General features: G+C 42.9%; 1 protein-coding gene across 20 annotated transcripts in view; it reads left to right on the top strand.

Moving 5' to 3' along the window:
* The window catches only part of CADPS (calcium dependent secretion activator), a 203323-nt gene that overhangs the window by 121462 nt on the left and 64332 nt on the right, over positions 1–17529 (top strand). For 7 of the 20 annotated variants that reach the window (XM_071756173.1, XM_071756183.1, XM_071756175.1 and 4 more), the window contains 6 exons: positions 1419–1606; positions 2677–2835; positions 11483–11584; positions 12473–12536; positions 13272–13395; positions 16744–16761. In XM_071756173.1, coding sequence (XP_071612274.1) covers positions 1419–1606; positions 2677–2835; positions 11483–11584; positions 12473–12536; positions 13272–13395; positions 16744–16761 — 655 coding nt within the window. The remainder of the gene's footprint in view (positions 1–1418; positions 1607–2676; positions 2836–11482; positions 11585–12472; positions 12537–13271; positions 13396–16743; positions 16762–17529) is intronic. The other 13 variants (XM_071756178.1, XM_071756185.1, XM_071756184.1 and 10 more) reach the window with 3 other exon arrangements.

Here is a 17529-nt window from a genome sequence, read left to right as displayed (position 1 = left end):
AAAAGCAAATATACCACTGAAAGCGGTGAAGGCAAATACACCCCTCCCAAAAAATAGCCTTCCAGAGTGCCGTCCCATCTGCATTGTTCTGTGGCTTCATTTTGAAATGTGCACTTCTACTGATCCCAGCACTGTAGCTGCTCCCTATATCTATCATTTTCCCCTCATTATTTTAATTCTTTCCTCAATCTGTTTTGGAGTTGGCCCAATAAGGATGAGCAAATCCTTCTCTATGTCTTTGAGCTCTTAATTGATATTTCTTCAACTCTTTTCAAAGCAGCTATTTTGGCATCTAGAAAAGATTTGGTGTCATCTGAGTGGTAGAAAATATATTTTAATCTTTCACAGCAGTGTTGTTTCTAAGATGTAGCATTTGGGGTAACAGATGGGGTGGCAAAGAAGTTGCCTATAGGGGCAGTGCTCTGCCTCAACTACTCTCCCGCCCGCTGCAGGAACTTTTCAATTAAATGATGAAAGATTTTGCAGCTTGATGCATTCCAGAGCTGCGTCTTAGCAATTGTTTAGCACCCAAATTTCCATGTAAATATTGACGGTTTTGCAGCATTTTGAAAAGCAGTCTACAAGAATATTCCTGTTCTCACTAGTGCCTTCCCCGAAGGCAGCAGCACGCTCTGCTTTGGCTGTCCCAGGACATTCACCGGAGTCATCCCACCACGGGGAAGGGCATCCTCCTCAGGAGCATGGACCTTACACCACAAGGCATGTGTCACCAGGCCCTCAGGACTGACAGACAGAAATAGTCTGTGGTTTCTGGATGTGAAAAGAAACCCTGCTCGTGAGCAGAGCTTTCCTTTGCCTCCGTGCCAAGGAGGAGGGTGATGGTGGAGCGCATCGCCATTGGGAACACATTAGAGACAGTGGGAAAGGTCCCTTCATGATACTGCAGAGCTGCCTTCCTCTGTCTGCAGGATGTTCCTACCTGCCAGGTGCAAGAGGAGTCATTGTTCAGTGTAATCCTCCATGTTCTCCCTCAGACCACTCTTCTTGCTCCTGGCCAAATGTACAGTCCCATCCCCGAAGTGAGATTCAACGCTGTTTAAATAACTGAATCTTTGTCATCTCTTAAAGATGGTTTTTTTTCCTCTCCTTTTTTTTTTTTTTTTTTTTTTTTTTTTTTCCCTAGGCACTGACATGAACTGGCCTAACTTTTCAGCATTTTAAATGAAATTTTCCTATAATAGTAGCATAATATGTTTTGTTAACAGTTGAACTGAGTATATGCTGTATTTGGGTGATGATCCACAGACTGTATTGTTTAAGAGTGACCTCTCTCCTTTCTCCTTAACGTAGCCTTAGGTTTGCATTTCTTTTATTAGTTGACCACTACACCTCCAAATCTGATAGCCTTTGCATTTAATAACTTATATTTAAAATCAAGTCTCTCTATTTCTAAACAGGGCTGGTTTAGTCCTGGCCAGGTCTTTGTGCTAGATGAGTATTGTGCACGTAATGGAGTGAGAGGCTGTCACAGACATCTCTGCTACCTCAGAGATTTGCTAGAGCGCGCAGAAAACGGAGCTATGATTGACCCCACCTTACTTCACTACAGCTTTGCCTTTTGTGCATCACATGTTCATGGCAACAGGTAAGGAATTCTTTTTGGCTAGCAGCTCTCCCTGCCAGCAAGGGATGACTTTTGTCAAAAATAGCTTTCTTTGGATAGTGCACAACAGTCCCCAGTGTATTTTCATGATGGATGTTTGGCAGCAGCACTTCTAGTGGCATAGTTGGTTGGTTTGTTTGTTTGTTTCATTGCTTGTTTAATGTAAGCAATAGAAATTCACGTAGAGGATACAGAAATGAGGGGGTTTAACTTTCTTACCCAGGCACCTACTAGGTGAAGCTCTGGGCAAGAAAGAGTTTGAAGTAAATGTTACTGTCATGGGTTGAATAAATACAAGCAAATTACACACTGTACTGATTTAATTGCTGTGTGAGGGGATCTGATGGGTTGCAGCAGTGGAATTTTCAGCAGTATCAAACTTAAGTGTTCAGAAGAGCTTTAAGCCTTCAAGCACCGATGCCTCATTTAAAGTCCATATGATGTCAGTTTGGAAATTGCTTAGACATGACTGAAAATTTTGTCTTACTGCTGTTGTAAAGCAATTTCAGTTTCAAGAAGTAGCCTGTTCCTCTCTCAAATGTGGCAAATCTTTGATGGGAGGAATTGGAGTTTTGCTTTTTTCCTTTTCTATTTATTTTGTTGACATCTGTAGCATCAATTGCAGCATCTTTTGAAGCTTTTTTTTCTGTTAAGTTGGATTCTGTACTTCGAGATATCACTCTCTATCCTGCATATGCTGCTGAAGAAAGGAATGGTATAAAATAATCACGTGTTTTCATAAATCCTCTGGTAAATACCATCCCAAATTATGACACACATTGCCCAGGTTTCACATTGCAAGGCTGCCACTTGCTTTTGCAGTTACTTTCATACATCTTGTCATGGAAACCGAGATGCTGCTTCCTTAGTTTCTTTTTTAGTTCTTTCTTTTGCTCATTCGTTCCTTCTTTGCCAATTGTTACTTGATTTCACTTGTTTCCTTTCAGTTTAGTTTCCTTTCGTTTTACTTTGAGTTTTCTTCATGCTTTCTTCTCGTTTCTTTCACTTTTACTGCTGGCCTTGCCCCCCTGCGTTTCAATCACTCCCCAAAGCCAACTCATGGCAGAATTACTTGGTGGGTCACAGCCAAGTGCAAACGGCGAGGGGGGCAAAGCCCCTGCCGCTGAAGTGGAGACAAAAAAGGATTCCAAAAAGGAGTCCAAAAAAAGGAAAGATTCCAAAACCCAGCAGCCGAATCCTGAGCCCAAAAGGTAAGTGGAAATGTGCAGTGCACAGGAGTGTGTTGTAGAGGGCTCTTCAGTCGCTGAGCACACCAGGCAGGTCCTGGGTCCTGTCCCTGCAGCAGGGCAGACCCCACCGCAGCGCCGGCATTTGGGCCGCCGGCTCTCCTGGGAGATGGATGGTGTTTGGGGACCCAAGTGCCACAGGGAGTCAGGGACTTGAGTATTCTTGGTGGGAGTTTAGGTGATGGTTCCCAGGGTGGGTAGGGAATGGGGCCAGGTGTGAGAAAACTGGCTTCTCCCGTAACCCCCCTTCCATAGGCTCATCCCAGCAGGAGGCTATTGTGGAGACAGGACCTTGCTCAAAGCCTGCTTGACCCATAACAGAGAGTAGATCAGATGGTTGCGTGAGATATACCATGTACCTCTTCACAGGGTCCAACACAGCCAGAGCTGGAGCACCCTCTTCATCAGGGATGGTGGCAGGAGGTATCTGTTGGTACCAGAGGTGGTGACACTCCACCTGGAGAGTTGCAGGCTTAGGAAAATGTTGTTTTTTTAAAACCCTTTGTGATGTGTAGATCTCAGTCCTGTGCCTGTAGAGTTGCCCAGGGCTGTGTGTGGCTGCTGGGAGACTGCTGGATGCAGCCAGAGTGGCAGCTCAGCCCAGCCCAGCCAGACTCTTTCAGTAACTTAATTTGAAGTCTTTCAAGAAAGGAACAAGATGTTTTGCAATGATTTAGCTATCTTTATCTGATGGTTGACTTTGCATCAAAAGGCTGAGGGGTCATGTCCATTATTGGTCACAGCCATCTCTCTGCTGCCAGGATGGGGCATTGTGCTTCCCACCAGGGCAGGCTCTGCCCAGCACTCAGGAGCTCAAGGAGCATGGCACAGGGATTTCTGACCTCTGCTATCAGTAGGTCCCCAAAAAAAACCACAGGGGGTCAGAGAGAAAACATGACTGTCTTTTGTGTCTACCATAAGAAATGGGAATATCTGAGAGGAAAAGTCACAGTTGCTTTTCAGAAAGCTCTTTAGGCCACGTGCATCATGCATTTGTGAGCTGGCTGGCAGAGAGAGTGACAGAAAGCCAATATTTACCCAGGCAGTCCTTGCTGGCAGTTGCCACGTGTGTAAAGCCAGGTTCTCTTGAGCTACATCCCTTCATCCACCTGCTGCAATCATACGTTGTTTGTTGCCTCGGGGCTGGCCATGCTCTGTCCAGGAAACCTATAGCTCATTGCAGAGCTGAAAAACTTTCTGAGTAAAATTTGTGGAGGCAGGAGCATGCCTACCCTGGGACTCGGCACCACATCCGACAGAGCATCTACAAGCAGCCTTGTGCTGTGTTGTTATTGGTATGCATGGTGATCTGGGAGGGATTCAAGTTACAAGACGTTTTTCAGTTTTAACAAAGGCTTCTTTTTCTGTTGAATCTGAGGAAGCATCAATTTCATTTACAAAAGGAAGTTCCTTCGCTTTCAGACAGTAAAACAACCCAAGTGGGTGGTTTGGCTTTCCCCAAAACAAGATTGGCTGTCAGTCAGGATCTGCCAGCCAGTAATGAAGGTCAGGCAGGGAGATAATTTCATGTGGCTATCAATCTCCTGTATTAGCAGCAGACAGTGATGGAGCTGAGGTGGGCTGTCTGGTTGGATCGTGTTTGCATAAGGTCAGGCAGCGAGGCAACAGTCGCTCGCAGTCAGCGGGGCAGTGCAGGCTGCGGTGTGGATGCTGAGGACAGCCTGGAGGTCAAGGCTGACAGGATGACAGGCATCAGCACAGGGATGATGCCTCCTCGCCTGTCCAGCTCCTGCCTCGGTGGCACAGCCACTGGATCACAGCCAGGATGGGAGCAGGATGGCTGCTGGTGGATATGCACCTCCAGCTTGGAGCTGACCCTGCACCCGCAGCAGGTGAAATGGTCAGAATGTGATTGGAGGGAATATTTTGGAGCTCTGTTGCTTTACGTGTAAAGGTTTGGTTCTCTTCCCCTCCCTTGGGCTCATGTAGCTTATTCAGACAGCTGACAGCCTGACATAATGCCTCCAAAAGAAGGCTGCAAGTCACTGTTCTTCGCATGACGGTCCCCTTAATTTTTCTGTTAATTTCATCCTTTTGCAAGTATAAATGAACTTAAATTTAAGTTGCTTGTTTTAAGTTAAGTGCAGATACCTCAAGTAGGGTGGAGACTGTCAGGAAGGCAGGGACTGCCCAAAGACTGTGAATGGTTTTGCTGGTACCCAGTTACTTACTCATCACTAAGACTGAGGAGCTCGAGGCTTTTTCCTTGTTGTAGTCACTGGTGAGTTGCAATCAGACTTTTGTCTGCCAGGTATCACTGGATGCCTTTTGTAAATCCTTGCTATTATAAAAGATTTTGTGATTTCTTATGCATTTACCTGTGTGATAGGTAGGAAAGGCATAAAATTATTCAGGCACCCAACATGCACTATGTTTCCTGGTGTCTGCACTTGGTACCACCAATATAGTATTGAGACTTGCTTTCCTTTAGTCCTCAAAAAAACCCCAAACCTAGTGAAAGCAAGAAGCAGGAGTGGTTTTGGAAAGACATCATGATTTGGGGTAAAATTACTGAAGGTTCTGCATGATCACCCAGGCCTTTCCCTGCCTTCAGTTTCCACGTTTGTCACTGTCCTGGCATTGCAGGGCTATGACCACACTGTGCCAGCACCATTTGGCACACAGAGAAGTGGTGTGTGAGAGGAGCCCTGCTGCTTCCCTGCCTGCACATGAGAGAGCAGAAAGTTGAGCTCAGATTTCCCAAGCTCAAAGTTAGAGCCTAAAACATGGAGGATTATTCCTGCTGTGTTGAAGGAGTGGCTTTCAGGAGTGACTTTGGTTTCACAGATGCCATTTTTGCACTTGGCTATGTAATAACTTTCTTTTTAAATGTTAAAGTTGGCAGGAAAAAAAAAAAACAAAACTACTTTCCACTTGCTAATCCCAAACTTTTAAAAATAAGACTGAAATATTGATTGTGTGGATGGTAAGTTTTAGCATCCATAAAGCTTAACAAAATCATGGTACCAGACTGAATCCCCCCCAGTCTAATAACAACGGAACAGCATAATTCTCTGCAGGTTGTTCATTGACAATTTATGCAAGGTCCAAGCAGTTTCCAATCTCTCAATTAATTAATTTGGTGAATCAGAGACTTGTCCTTTCCTCTGTCAGCTGTGTTTTACAGCATCAGTCTTGCTTTCAAGCAGTAGCTCTTTCATTAGCTAAAATTAACATTAGCTTCCATTACAACTGTAAGCCAGCAGAAATAGTGTTATTGTCATAAACCTTGAGGAACGGAGAAGTCTGCATAACATATTTGAATTTTTTCCATTGTATTATAATTGCATATCCGGATGTTTGACACAGAGGCAAGATTTCCATACAGCTAGTTAAAAAAATGAAACAGGAGGGTTTTGGTCCCTTAAAAGAAGTAGTATATCCATTAACATATCACAGTATCTTCATCTGCTTCCCTAGTACCTCGGGTACCAGGTGTGATGTGGACACACAGCCCTGGCCATGGTAAGACAGGCTGAAGTCTGTCAGAGAGCCATGCCAAAACCTTTCATTAGGTGCCAGCTCCATGTCCCAACCATGATAAGTGATGGGGGATGTGTTGGGGCTCTCTATCAGATAGGGCCCAGTGTTACAGGGCAGTGGGTTGCCAGCCCCCAGCAGATAACCAGCTGCCCATGGCATTGGGTGTGGGGTGGCAGAGCTCACAAACCATCCACTCCAGCCACCCAGCCTCAGGGGTGCAGATTACTCATGGGAGGCAGTGAGCTGTGCCTTGGCTTGGTGCTGGGCAAGGAAGGTAGGAGTTGGGAGGGTGAAATGGCTCCCGTGCTCTGCAGCATCTGGAGAGGGTGGAGGGCTGGGTTGAACAAAGGGCTTTCAACCCACAGCATGTACCGGGTGTGAATTCCCGGAAGAAAAGAGGAGTCAGGGGGGGAAAAAAAAAAATCCATGTTTGCTGAATAAGTTTTTTTGTTTTTTTTTTTTTTTACAAGGGGTCTAAACAGGTGGGCTCTTTCAGGTCAGATTTGCTGGGGGACATGCAGGAGGCAGCAGCTGTGGTCCTGCCCACGTCCCCAGAGCTGGTCCCCCTGCAACCGGTGGGACATCGTGCAGGGAAGTCTTCCTGCAAGGCATCCTTTGAAAGGCTGTCCCCACACATGCTGTCCAAGGCACTAATCATCGATGTTTACTGTATAGCTCATATGTGCTGCACCTGGCAGCCAGCAAGGGAGCTGAAGGCAGCACGTGTTTTATATTTGAGTTGTTACTTTAAAAATCAAATTATTTGCATCAGTTTTTGACATTGTTTTTTTTCCCCTTGGCTCTGAATGCCAAGGCTCACAGTGCGTGCAAAGATCTGTTTGCTACGTGTAAGCAATATTTTCCCCGGTTAAAAAAAAAAAAAAAAAAAAAAAAAGTGTAGACAAGTTAAACATAAAAGGTGTAAAAGATGATATGTCTTTTCATTTTTTTTTAGCCGCCATGGTATTTCATGCAGGCTCATGTCAAAGAGATTAACCCACTGGAGCTATATGGTGTATTTATAATTGCATACAAATGCATGCTATTGCTTCATATATTAGTCTTTGTTAAAAATCATTTTGATATATTTGTTTTAGCAGCATAACTAGCCCTGGGGGCACTGGGTATAATTAGAAAAGGGCATGGGGGGAGGCGGGGCTTGTAGAATAAAGCAGTGGCCTTAGGATCACAGGTCTTAATTATAATTTATAATTAACCCTGGAATTTGTGCAAACCATCTAAGCTAAACAAGGACTATTCTTTTTGCTTTTTAAATTGCAACCTTTTTTTTTTTTTTAATTTCACCACCTGCTTTGTTGATGTTGTTGTTTTTATGAGCTTAAAACTTAAAAACAAGAGGGGATTAGGAAAGTGGCATTTAAAACTTTTCATATGAAATACTTACAGTGGGAATTTATTAGTTTAGAGCCAACACAGTGAATCTGCAGCAGAAGGAGTGATCTGAAGCTTGTTTACTTATAATTAAAATTTTCCTTATTTATTTTTCTTGCCTTTTTTTGCTCTTCTGCTTCCCTCTCTGCCCACAACTTCTGCCATACACCTCAAGTGTCCGTGAGCTGGAGCTCTAGAGTATTGGATGAAATTTTGTCTCCACACAGATGGAGACATTGATTTTATCTGTTGACCCAAATTCATAGACCCAAATCTATTTTGTCCCTCATGCACCTGTTTATGTTTATATATATATATATATATATATATGATGTGCACACAGAATTTTACTCTCTTCTCATTCGTCACCACTGCTTCAGTTTTAATAGTGATACTGTTGTGGATTACATGTGAGAACATCCATTTCTCCCAGCTGGGTTTCAGGTACCCTTGCTGCAGAAATGCTGCTTCCTGGAGGAGTTGGTGCCTCTGTCCAGGAGATCAAATAGCAAATACTGAAGTTGATCTGAGACCTTTGCAAAATTGCCAATAAGCATTAAAACGAGCTGGTGTGACTTGAGCTACTCCTGAGGATTTTTTTCGGCCATGTACTGGAATTGTCTAGAGCACAGAAGTGAATCTTAAATTATAGTGATGCTAAGCAATATAGCCTTTGTGTTCCTGCAAAAGGGAAAATAAATATGTTCCTTCTAAAAGATTACATTTTCAAAGTATATTTGACTTGAATATTTAATTAGGTTTCCAAATCATCAAGCTAATAAATTAAGTGCAAAGCTTTGGGTAGTGTTTTTCCAGTTCTATGTATATCCTGCATTTGTCACTAATTAATGAGTCCCTAATGCTTCAGCTTCTGGGAAGATGAGCAACAAAGATTAACATAACTAGTAAATCCGAAGATGTGCAGCTGAGTTATAGTATTTGAAATTTGACAAAAACATTGGAAGTATTATTATTTGTGACATGGCTCAAGATGGGGGATTGTGAGGAAAGCAAAGATGACAGAACTGGTGCTAACCACTGTGACAACAACTTGAAAAGCAGCCGACATGACATCTTTCCTATCATGCTGCCGAAAATGTCAACTTTGTGAAGGACAGTGAGAAAATGGTTTGCCGAAAATTTGAAAGGTAGATTCAAGAGATGCTCATCATGTCAGATGCAATATAGTCCACAGCTGGGTGAGAAAGGGAGTCCTTGCCATGGTGATGGCTCTCAGTTGGCAGGCCCTTCCAGACATCAGCACTGCTCCAAAAATGGCTACAGCTGACCTGTAGATTGTCTCAAGTTTGCAGCAGATATGCAAGAGCAGTGTGCTCTGCATAGAGGGAGTGGTGGCCAGAGCCACTGGGCTCAGTGGCCTCCTGGCTCACAAAGACCACAGCTTTGTGCCCAACTGGGACACGACTGTTGCTGTTGCATCAGATCGTTTTGGGTGCCCTACAGGAATCGTTGCATGGTGAGCACTAAATAAGATGTTATGGCAAAACTGAAGCACTTGAATACAGCAAGAAACTGGTGTGAAGGGGCCACAGCCCATCCTGAGCTGTCAGATCCTGTGGTTGAGGTTATTGACCCAGCAAAGGGTAACACAACTTTCAGTCCATCAGGAAATCACTTCCAGGGCAGGTGGCTTTTCCAGCCTCGTTTGTCAGCTCTGCTACAATTAACCTGGTGACACTCTGTGAGCTGTTATGGGTACAGGAGAGGGAAAGAAATGCCAAAAGTCAAATGAGGACTTCCAGCCTGGCCGTTAATGTACAGCATTTATTGAGGTCTGTCTCAAATTATCTGCTCTTCTGCTTGGAGCAAAGCAGACGCTGCGAGGTATACAGCATCACAAAAGGCATGAACATCTCTGTCTGAATATTAAATATTTTATGGAACTTTGGAATGAAAATATATTAAGCATGTTCAGACATTAATTTTTCCTTGATATCTAATTTGGTTTTTTTGTGCCTTGCTCATTTCTTCAAAATAACTAGTCCTAATTAGGTACTAATGAGACCAGATCCATACTTCCAAAACTGTTTATGAAATGTGTTCCCCAGCTGAGACATTTTATCCATGTTTCAGACTAAATCTTCTTTCCTTTTTTTTCTTTAATACACAACTGAATTTGGCAAATAATCAAGTAAAGATTTCTGATTAAATGCTGTTTAAATTTAAATACATCCCCTGGTATTCAAGTCCTTTTCTGTGTCCATGTTGCAAGTTTCATTTAATGCTTATTTAGCTTTAAAATTTTGCAGTAAATATCGTGTGAGGTTTGCAAGTTCCTCTTGCAAAATGTTTTAATGGTTTATTCACCTGTGTTGGTATATCAGAGTTCATATTTATGATACTAAGAGCTTACTAGGTGCCGGATCAAGGAGAAGCGATTGTACAGATTTTATAGGTTTTAATTTTTTTTATAGGTTTGGGTTGTTGTTTTTTTAAGTTTGGGGCCTTTGATTCTTTAAGAGGAAAATAAAGCCAACCAATTAACCCCTGACAGGAGGTTCATTAGAAGCTTTGTAATCCCTTGCCAAGTCTTTTGTATAGCCAAACCAGTCTAGTACCGCGGATTTATGCAGCTTAAGCTGAACACTGGAGGAGGCCTTTGAGTAAGAACATTTGATCAATTTTAAGACATCTTACATTACCCAAGGAGTGCTTGTGCCAGTAGAGTTGCCCAGGAGTACACAAATCCGTAGACTTTGCTCCTGGCTGGCAGTGGGGAGCAGTGCCGTTGATTGTCTGTCTGGACAATTCCTTTGGTGGGTGTTTTAGACTCTCTTCTTGCCTGGGATTCTGCTGAACGGAGTATTTAGCTGTGTGGGTGTGGGGGGAGAAGGAGGGGATTGCTGCTCTGGCCTCCAGGGTGGGTTGGCATCAGCAGAGGTATGGGGTGGAAGAGCGTGGGTACCACGGCATCATCCATCCCCAGGAGAGCTTCAGGAGCGGTTCGCCTGCACGCAGTGCTCTGTGAAAAATGAGAAACAGCCCCCAGCAGCAGGACCTGGGTGCCTCTCAACACACCCCTGTGCACTCCTGAAATAGCAGAGCATAGTATATAGTCAGACAAAGTCTTAGATAAATTGTATCAGTGTGTTTGATTTTTACAAAAAAAGGCAATCAAAGGACCAAGAAGGCATTGCATTTTTCAAATGCGTGCCCCTCTCAGTGCATCAGAATATACTGAAGATGGTTCACATGAAGAAATCACATTAATGGGGTGATTCAGCGGTTATGAAGGGAGTGCAGAATTATATAAAATGTTTGTATATATGCCTGGTGTCCAGTTTCTTTTATACTGTGAATTCTGTTAAATCGGCAGCTGAATTTTTCTGCAGAAATTCAGTCCATTTTGCCAGGAATGGGCCCGATCCTGTAGTGAGAGCTGGCATTGCATTCCCTCTCATATACCCAGATTTAAAAGGAGATTCTGCTGTTTCAGACTTCTCTGTCACAGAAAAAACAGGACGGGGATCTCCACATCTATATTACCCTTCTAAAAGAGGATATTTATTTATTTGTTTGGTTTTGATACCGCAGCAGTCGTGCTGCCGCGATCACCCGCATCTCAGTGTGGCCCATCCTCTGTCCTGGGTGTCATAGTTGGTGACATCCCTTTCCTAGAGAGCTGTGTGCTGTGGGGACGGGTGACCAGGGTGGTGAGGTGGAATCTGAGTCACCCGTGGCATTTCTCCTCCAGGCCTGACGGGATAGGAACCGTGACCGTAGACGAGAAAGAGCGTTTTGAAGAGATCAAGGAGAGGCTTCGTTTGCTTCTGGAGAATCAGATCACACATTTTAGGTAAAGGCAAAGAGCCCAGGCTGAATGCGAGAGGACTGGTTTCCTCCCAGCTCCCTCCTATAAGCAGCAAAGCCAAAAGGCAGGTTTTGAATCCATACGGGAATTTTGCATATGTGGCACAGACCTACACAGGGCAGTGAAGCTTGCTCTGTAGCATGTTTGTAACTGGAGAGTGATTTTAAATATATAACCTTTAAAGGGTATTTCAAACCATCTTGCTCCCACAGACATGGTTATGCTGTGGATTTTTTTCTAAAATTTAACAACAGAAAAAAATCTCCTATCCTCTTATTTCTCCCTCTGCTCAGTTATTACTCATTTCTTTTCCCTTCTTCCCGGTACACAGGCAAGCAGGGCTTTCTGCAGGGATGTCACAGCAGAGAAAGAGTAGATACTGCCCCCACAAAAAGGGATGAATTCCCCCAGCACACCAGCTGGTCCTGAGCAGGTCGTGCGTGTTTACAGGCATACGTGTGATGGGTGCTCACACACAGTGTCACTCACCAGGGACAGTGGCTGCTTCAGCCCCATTACCTACAGCCTGGTGCATCACCTGGAAGAAAATGTCCTTTCCAGAGGGCCTTTTTGCTTTTTCTTCATTTTTACAAGAAGATGATATTTAACTCTCTTCTAAACACTCTCCAGGGAACACCCAGGTTTAATAAGCTGCTAAATCTACCAGTTTATTACTGCCCTGTGCTCTGTTTTTGCTGCCTTAGTGTCTGCACCTTCAAACCCTTCCAGAAAGATACCTGGTAGAAAGACTGCTCATTCTAGGCAGAGGGACTAGAGAGTTGTTTGGGCATATATAGGAAAGCATCTTTATAGCTCTGGAAAGGCTTGTTCACATGCTTCTGGTCTGATGTTAACACAATGTGATTTTTCTAGGTACTGCTTTCCGTTTGGCCGTCCAGAAGGTGCACTAAAAGCTACTCTGTCACTGCTGGAAAGGGTAAGCATAGAAATAAGAGATTATGGTTAAAATTACCTGTATTCATGTATTTTTCCATCCAGAAGAGCTTGAGGAACTGGAGCAGGGGTTTTTTTGTGTATGTATTTTGCGTGTCATTAATGGTAATATTGAAATGTGGGGTATTAATTGGGGGTTTTGTCTCTTCTGTTTCTGCTCGGGGGGGCTGTGGGGGTGCAGCCTGGCTGGGAAAGCAGCACAGCCTGCCTGCCTCTGTGTTGGTAGTGGAGGATCTGGCTGGCAAGCATCTGCACCACAGCCCCTTATCAGCAATGCCTGGCTGCTGCCCGGTAAAATTCCCATCTCAAGGCAGCCTCGTACTCCCTGGGCAGATGAAACCTGCTCACCATCATCTTCCTCGTCCCTAATTCACCCAACATGCTTTCTCACCTTGGCTAACCAGCAGTACGGCCAAACCCAGACCTAAGCCCAAGGCATAACATTGCCTGGCACTGGGGAAGCTGGGTTAGATCTTAATATCCTGCCCTAAAAAATCAGAAGCACAAACTTCAGGGTATGCTACAGGGCACAGAGACATAAGAATAATACAGCAGGGGTAGGTCCCACATCTCAGGCTGGCCAAGGTGACCTTGTAGTGGATCTTCCAGCCCTGAGAGCCACGCAGCACTAGTGTAGGAATGGATGTAAGTGCTGGGCTTGGAGAAAAGCAGTTCTGTGTGCCCAATGCCACAACAAATCAGATTTTCTTGTGTCAAGGTTCTGATGAAAGACATAGTTACTCCGGTCCCTCAAGAGGAGGTAAAAACAGTCATCCGTAAATGCTTGGAGCAAGCAGCTCTAGTCAATTATACTCGACTATCAGAGTATGCCAAAATTGAAGGTAAGGCTCTTTCTTTGTGAAATTACAATTTTGTTATATTTCTAGGTGGCAACTGTGGCTGGGAGCTATTTAAAAGAAGCTCATTTGCTATTTGCTCACTTGTCAATAAAACTGATGTGATTTTGAGTCGTTTCTGTGGTGTTGGCTTCGGAAGCAGTTAAGAATGGAAGCTATGCAAAACACTGCTTTTTCTGGAAAAGAGAGAGGAAACAGTTAAAAGGAACTGTCGCTTTTTTTTTTTTTTTTTTTTTTTTTAAATATCATTAGTGCATTTGGCCAGTGGTGTAGAATTCAGACTCATGTCGTGGTTTTAAAAAACAAATTGAGAAATACTTGGGATGTCATCTTTGCAGCTGAAGGTATAGTGCAGCTAATTGCTTGTGACAGTGGAGTTCAGGAAACAAATGAAAAATAAGAATCTAAAAAACTGTTTAATCTATGCTTACTCATTTGTTGCCAATTTAAAATGTCTTTTTTCTGGGAGTGTTTCATTGTCTTTGCAGTTTGCATAGCAGTCATTGATCAGTGATCTCATACTTGCATCAGATTTCTTTCTTGTCTCTCTAAATCCTGCGTAGCTGATATTATTGACCTTTTAAGTTATGGGAGAATAATAACCAGTGACCAGAGACACATGTAGCCATCAAAAAGACATTTTAAAGCTTGCTGGAGGATACATGTTAGCCGAAGCTCTACGATCCAGTTGTTCTTTACATGTTAATCAGTTTATGTTGGTACCTTGTTGGCTGCTATTCACAACTTGACACTCCTACCCAACTTTATCTGAGTTCCCAGTTCCTTAAACCTGTGTGTTCCAGATGACTAGTATGTTCTGCTCTAAACTTTGGGTTTCTGTTGTGTGTGATGTGAAGCTTTCCCACAGCTGAGATAATTGTTGTATGCCTCTAGGACAATATTGAGAGGAGAAAAAAAAAAAATCTCAAAACTCTCTCCAATTTGTTCTTAGTTCTTGTTTTCATGAAAAATTGGGTTATTATATGACAAATTGTCCAGTTTCTGTACATGACATGTCCTCTCTTTTTCCATTTTTTTTTTCTGTCTAACGATGCAAATTGTGTACCAGTGGTAATGAATTCATTGTTATGCATCCAGTGAGAAACACTTAAGAATTGGGCACTAAAAGGATGTTTATCAACTCTTGACTTGGTAATGAGTGACAAAAATAGAGAAGGAACGAAGGTTTCATAAGCACTGTATTATCAGGCAATTTACTGAAGCACTCGACTTCACAGGATATTTTAATTGGTGTATTCTGTAAAATGCAATGTTTAAATATATTTGACAAGGATGGAGAAGGACTGAGAATCAAAAGCAGCTTTTCTGTTGATGGATGCTTCTACCCAGGGCTGGCTCCCTTAGTTTCTCTGTGTAAATATCACTAACTCGTTGGTAAGATTTGCTCTCTTCTTTCAGATAAATCTATGCAAAAACAAACTTTATGATCTGTAAGTAAAAATGCATTCATTTCCAAAGTAGACCAGTTAGTGTGTACTTTTCCTTTTGTGCCTCAATTCTTCTTGGTTGTGTTAATTACCTGCCCTCTTTTTCGCACTGTGACTTTTAGGTCTGGGAATACTTTGAAGCAACAAATTTTTTTTTTTTATTTTTATTTTTTCCAGCTACCTTGTCAGGGAAATAGTTCATTCCACACTACCTGCTCTTTTCTGCTTTTCTCCTTCTTTATCCGTGATTGGCCACAGCCACTTTTTGATACTATCTCTATAAAAGTGGTTGTAACACCAATTTCCAAGCATGCTGGGATTGTTGATTCGAACAACCCAACATCCGCCAGCTGCATGCATCAGGTTTTCTTTCATGAGCATAGTCCCCTAAGTGTTCAAATACTTCCTTCAAAGAGCAAATAACAAATTCACCTTGGTGAGATGTATTTCTGTGCACCGTACCTGGCTTTGAAATCCTGCTTTTGAAAGCTGACATTTGAATAGCCACGTGGTTGGGAGAGTTTTGTCAGAGATGCAGAACCACATCAGTGGCAGGGGTGCTTGAGGCTATGCTTATGAAGAAATACCTGTGAAAGCCTTAGATACTGAAGGCTGAAATCCTTAGTATCTCGGAGCCTTAAACCAATGGAATTCTATTTCCCTCTATTCATGACGTTTTGATCATTATAATCTTGCAAAGAGTTCAGAGCAAACCTCTGGAGTCATGGTCACAGCCTCTCTTGTGACTCATGGGCATGCTGAATGGTTAATCCAGTAGATCTCCAATTTTAACCCTTTTTTTTTCTTTTTCTTTTCTTCCTTTTATCCCGTGTGTATCCCAAAATACTCTACGGCTGCTTTCCTTTTAACCTAATAAAAAGTTTTCCTCTGACCTATAGCCTATAACCTCTTTACCTCTGACCTAAGCCTCTTGCATGCCCAAATCCTCTTTTATAGGGAAAAAGAGAGAAATGTATGAGCATCCTGTCTTCTGCTTGGCCTCTCAAGTGATGGATTTAACCATTCGTGAGTACCTACCACCCTCCTCTCCATGCTGTCCTCACTCTTTCTGTTCTCATTACCTCAAGAAAGTCCAGATCCAAACCAACTCACTCTCCTTGCTTCAAGTCTTTTAGCATTGGCTTGTCTGTTGCTTCTGTCTGTGAAACCCAGTGTGAGAAGTCCACAGTCACTTTTTATCAGCCCAAACCAGGTTAGACAATTAACCCATCTGTTTGTGAGAAACTCAGACCGTCTGTAAGTTTTTTCAGTTTTTTATGTCCGTGACCTGAATGCATTTTTACTTTGCTTCTGTGTAACCCCAATTTGTAAAGTGCTTGTCACTGGTACACAATCAAAAGGTAGCAGCCACATCGGGGAGAAGGGAGCTAGAGTTCAGATAAAGGACACTTGGAAAAAGCTGTCCCTTTGCCTGCGTATAAGATCTTTACCCAAGCCTGTGTATAAGACCATATGGGGCTGTCCTTTCTCTGTACATCAGATCTTACATGTCTCCTGTCTGTTAGCTCTCGAGCAGAAGGATGCCCTGTACTTGCTCTCCTCCTCGACTTTTTTACTGACTCCTTTGCACCGAGCTCTGGAGGGCACATCCCAGCCCCGCCAGCACGTGGAGATCCCCCCTGGGTCCCCAGAGCTCGCCCTCTCTGGTTTCCTATTTGTGCAGCCTTTTCTCTCACCTCAGGAGCTTCTTTTGGTAACCCCATGCTTGGGGGGGTGGGGGGTGAGAAGGGGCAACTTTTCTTCTTTTCAAATGTCATATATCACACATAACTGGGGGGCTGTGCGGTCCACTTGCTCATTAATCCTGCATATCTGTTCTTGTTTCTCTCTTTTCTCTCCTTGTTGCTTTCTCTCTTTCATATAGAGAATCAAAAGGATGCAGGTGAACAATTGTATATGCATTATAAATTGTTAGGACTGTTGAGTTATATTTATTTTGTTTTCTTTTTTCATAGCTCCTTAAGATATGTACTCCTTCAGGCTGAAAATGGAGATGCATTAATACTTAAGGAGTTAATTTGTGCTGTCTACGTAATCTCCTTTTCCTCCTTCCTTAGAATAGAATGTAGATTAGAAAAACCTTGTAGAAATATAGAAATATAGTATCTTTATAGGAGATGGTTTTATACAAGAATCTAGCCTTTGTAAAGAGAAAGTTTGTTGTTTTGCAAAATAACTGCATTTCATTTTGGGTGAAAAAAAATGCTGGTGATTTGGCCATTAATTTAACACACTTAACAAGCACATTTATAACTAACCTAACGTTCATTTTTGGTTTTCATATCTTCAGTTTTACGCCCTAACGGGAGGACTGGGTTTTTAATTTTATTTATTTTTATTTTCTATTTCTTTTGTTAATGTCAAACAAATGATCTGGTGGGACAGAAATCGTGTTTGTCTCTCGTTTATAACCTGTGGTGACATGTAACAAGACAAAGGCTCAGCTGAAGCACCCGTCCCTTCAGAAGGGATGGTGGAGCTCTGCAGCCCCTGTTCTCGTTTCTGTTGTATCCCAGAGTCCTAGTTCCAAAGTCTTTGAAACCTGAACTGTTTGTTTCTTTTTTGTGAGTAGATTGTTCTGTTTTGTGGAGAAAAAAAAAAAAAAAAAAAAGGATCAGGTTGATTTCAGCTCTGTTGGCAATGGGAAATT

Source organism: Heliangelus exortis, chromosome 12 (assembly GCF_036169615.1).
Source record: "Heliangelus exortis chromosome 12, bHelExo1.hap1, whole genome shotgun sequence".
NCBI classification, from domain to species: domain Eukaryota; kingdom Metazoa; phylum Chordata; class Aves; order Apodiformes; family Trochilidae; genus Heliangelus; species Heliangelus exortis.
The sequence above is the reverse complement of the archived record's forward strand: the minus strand, read 5'-3'. Positions and strand labels throughout refer to the sequence as shown.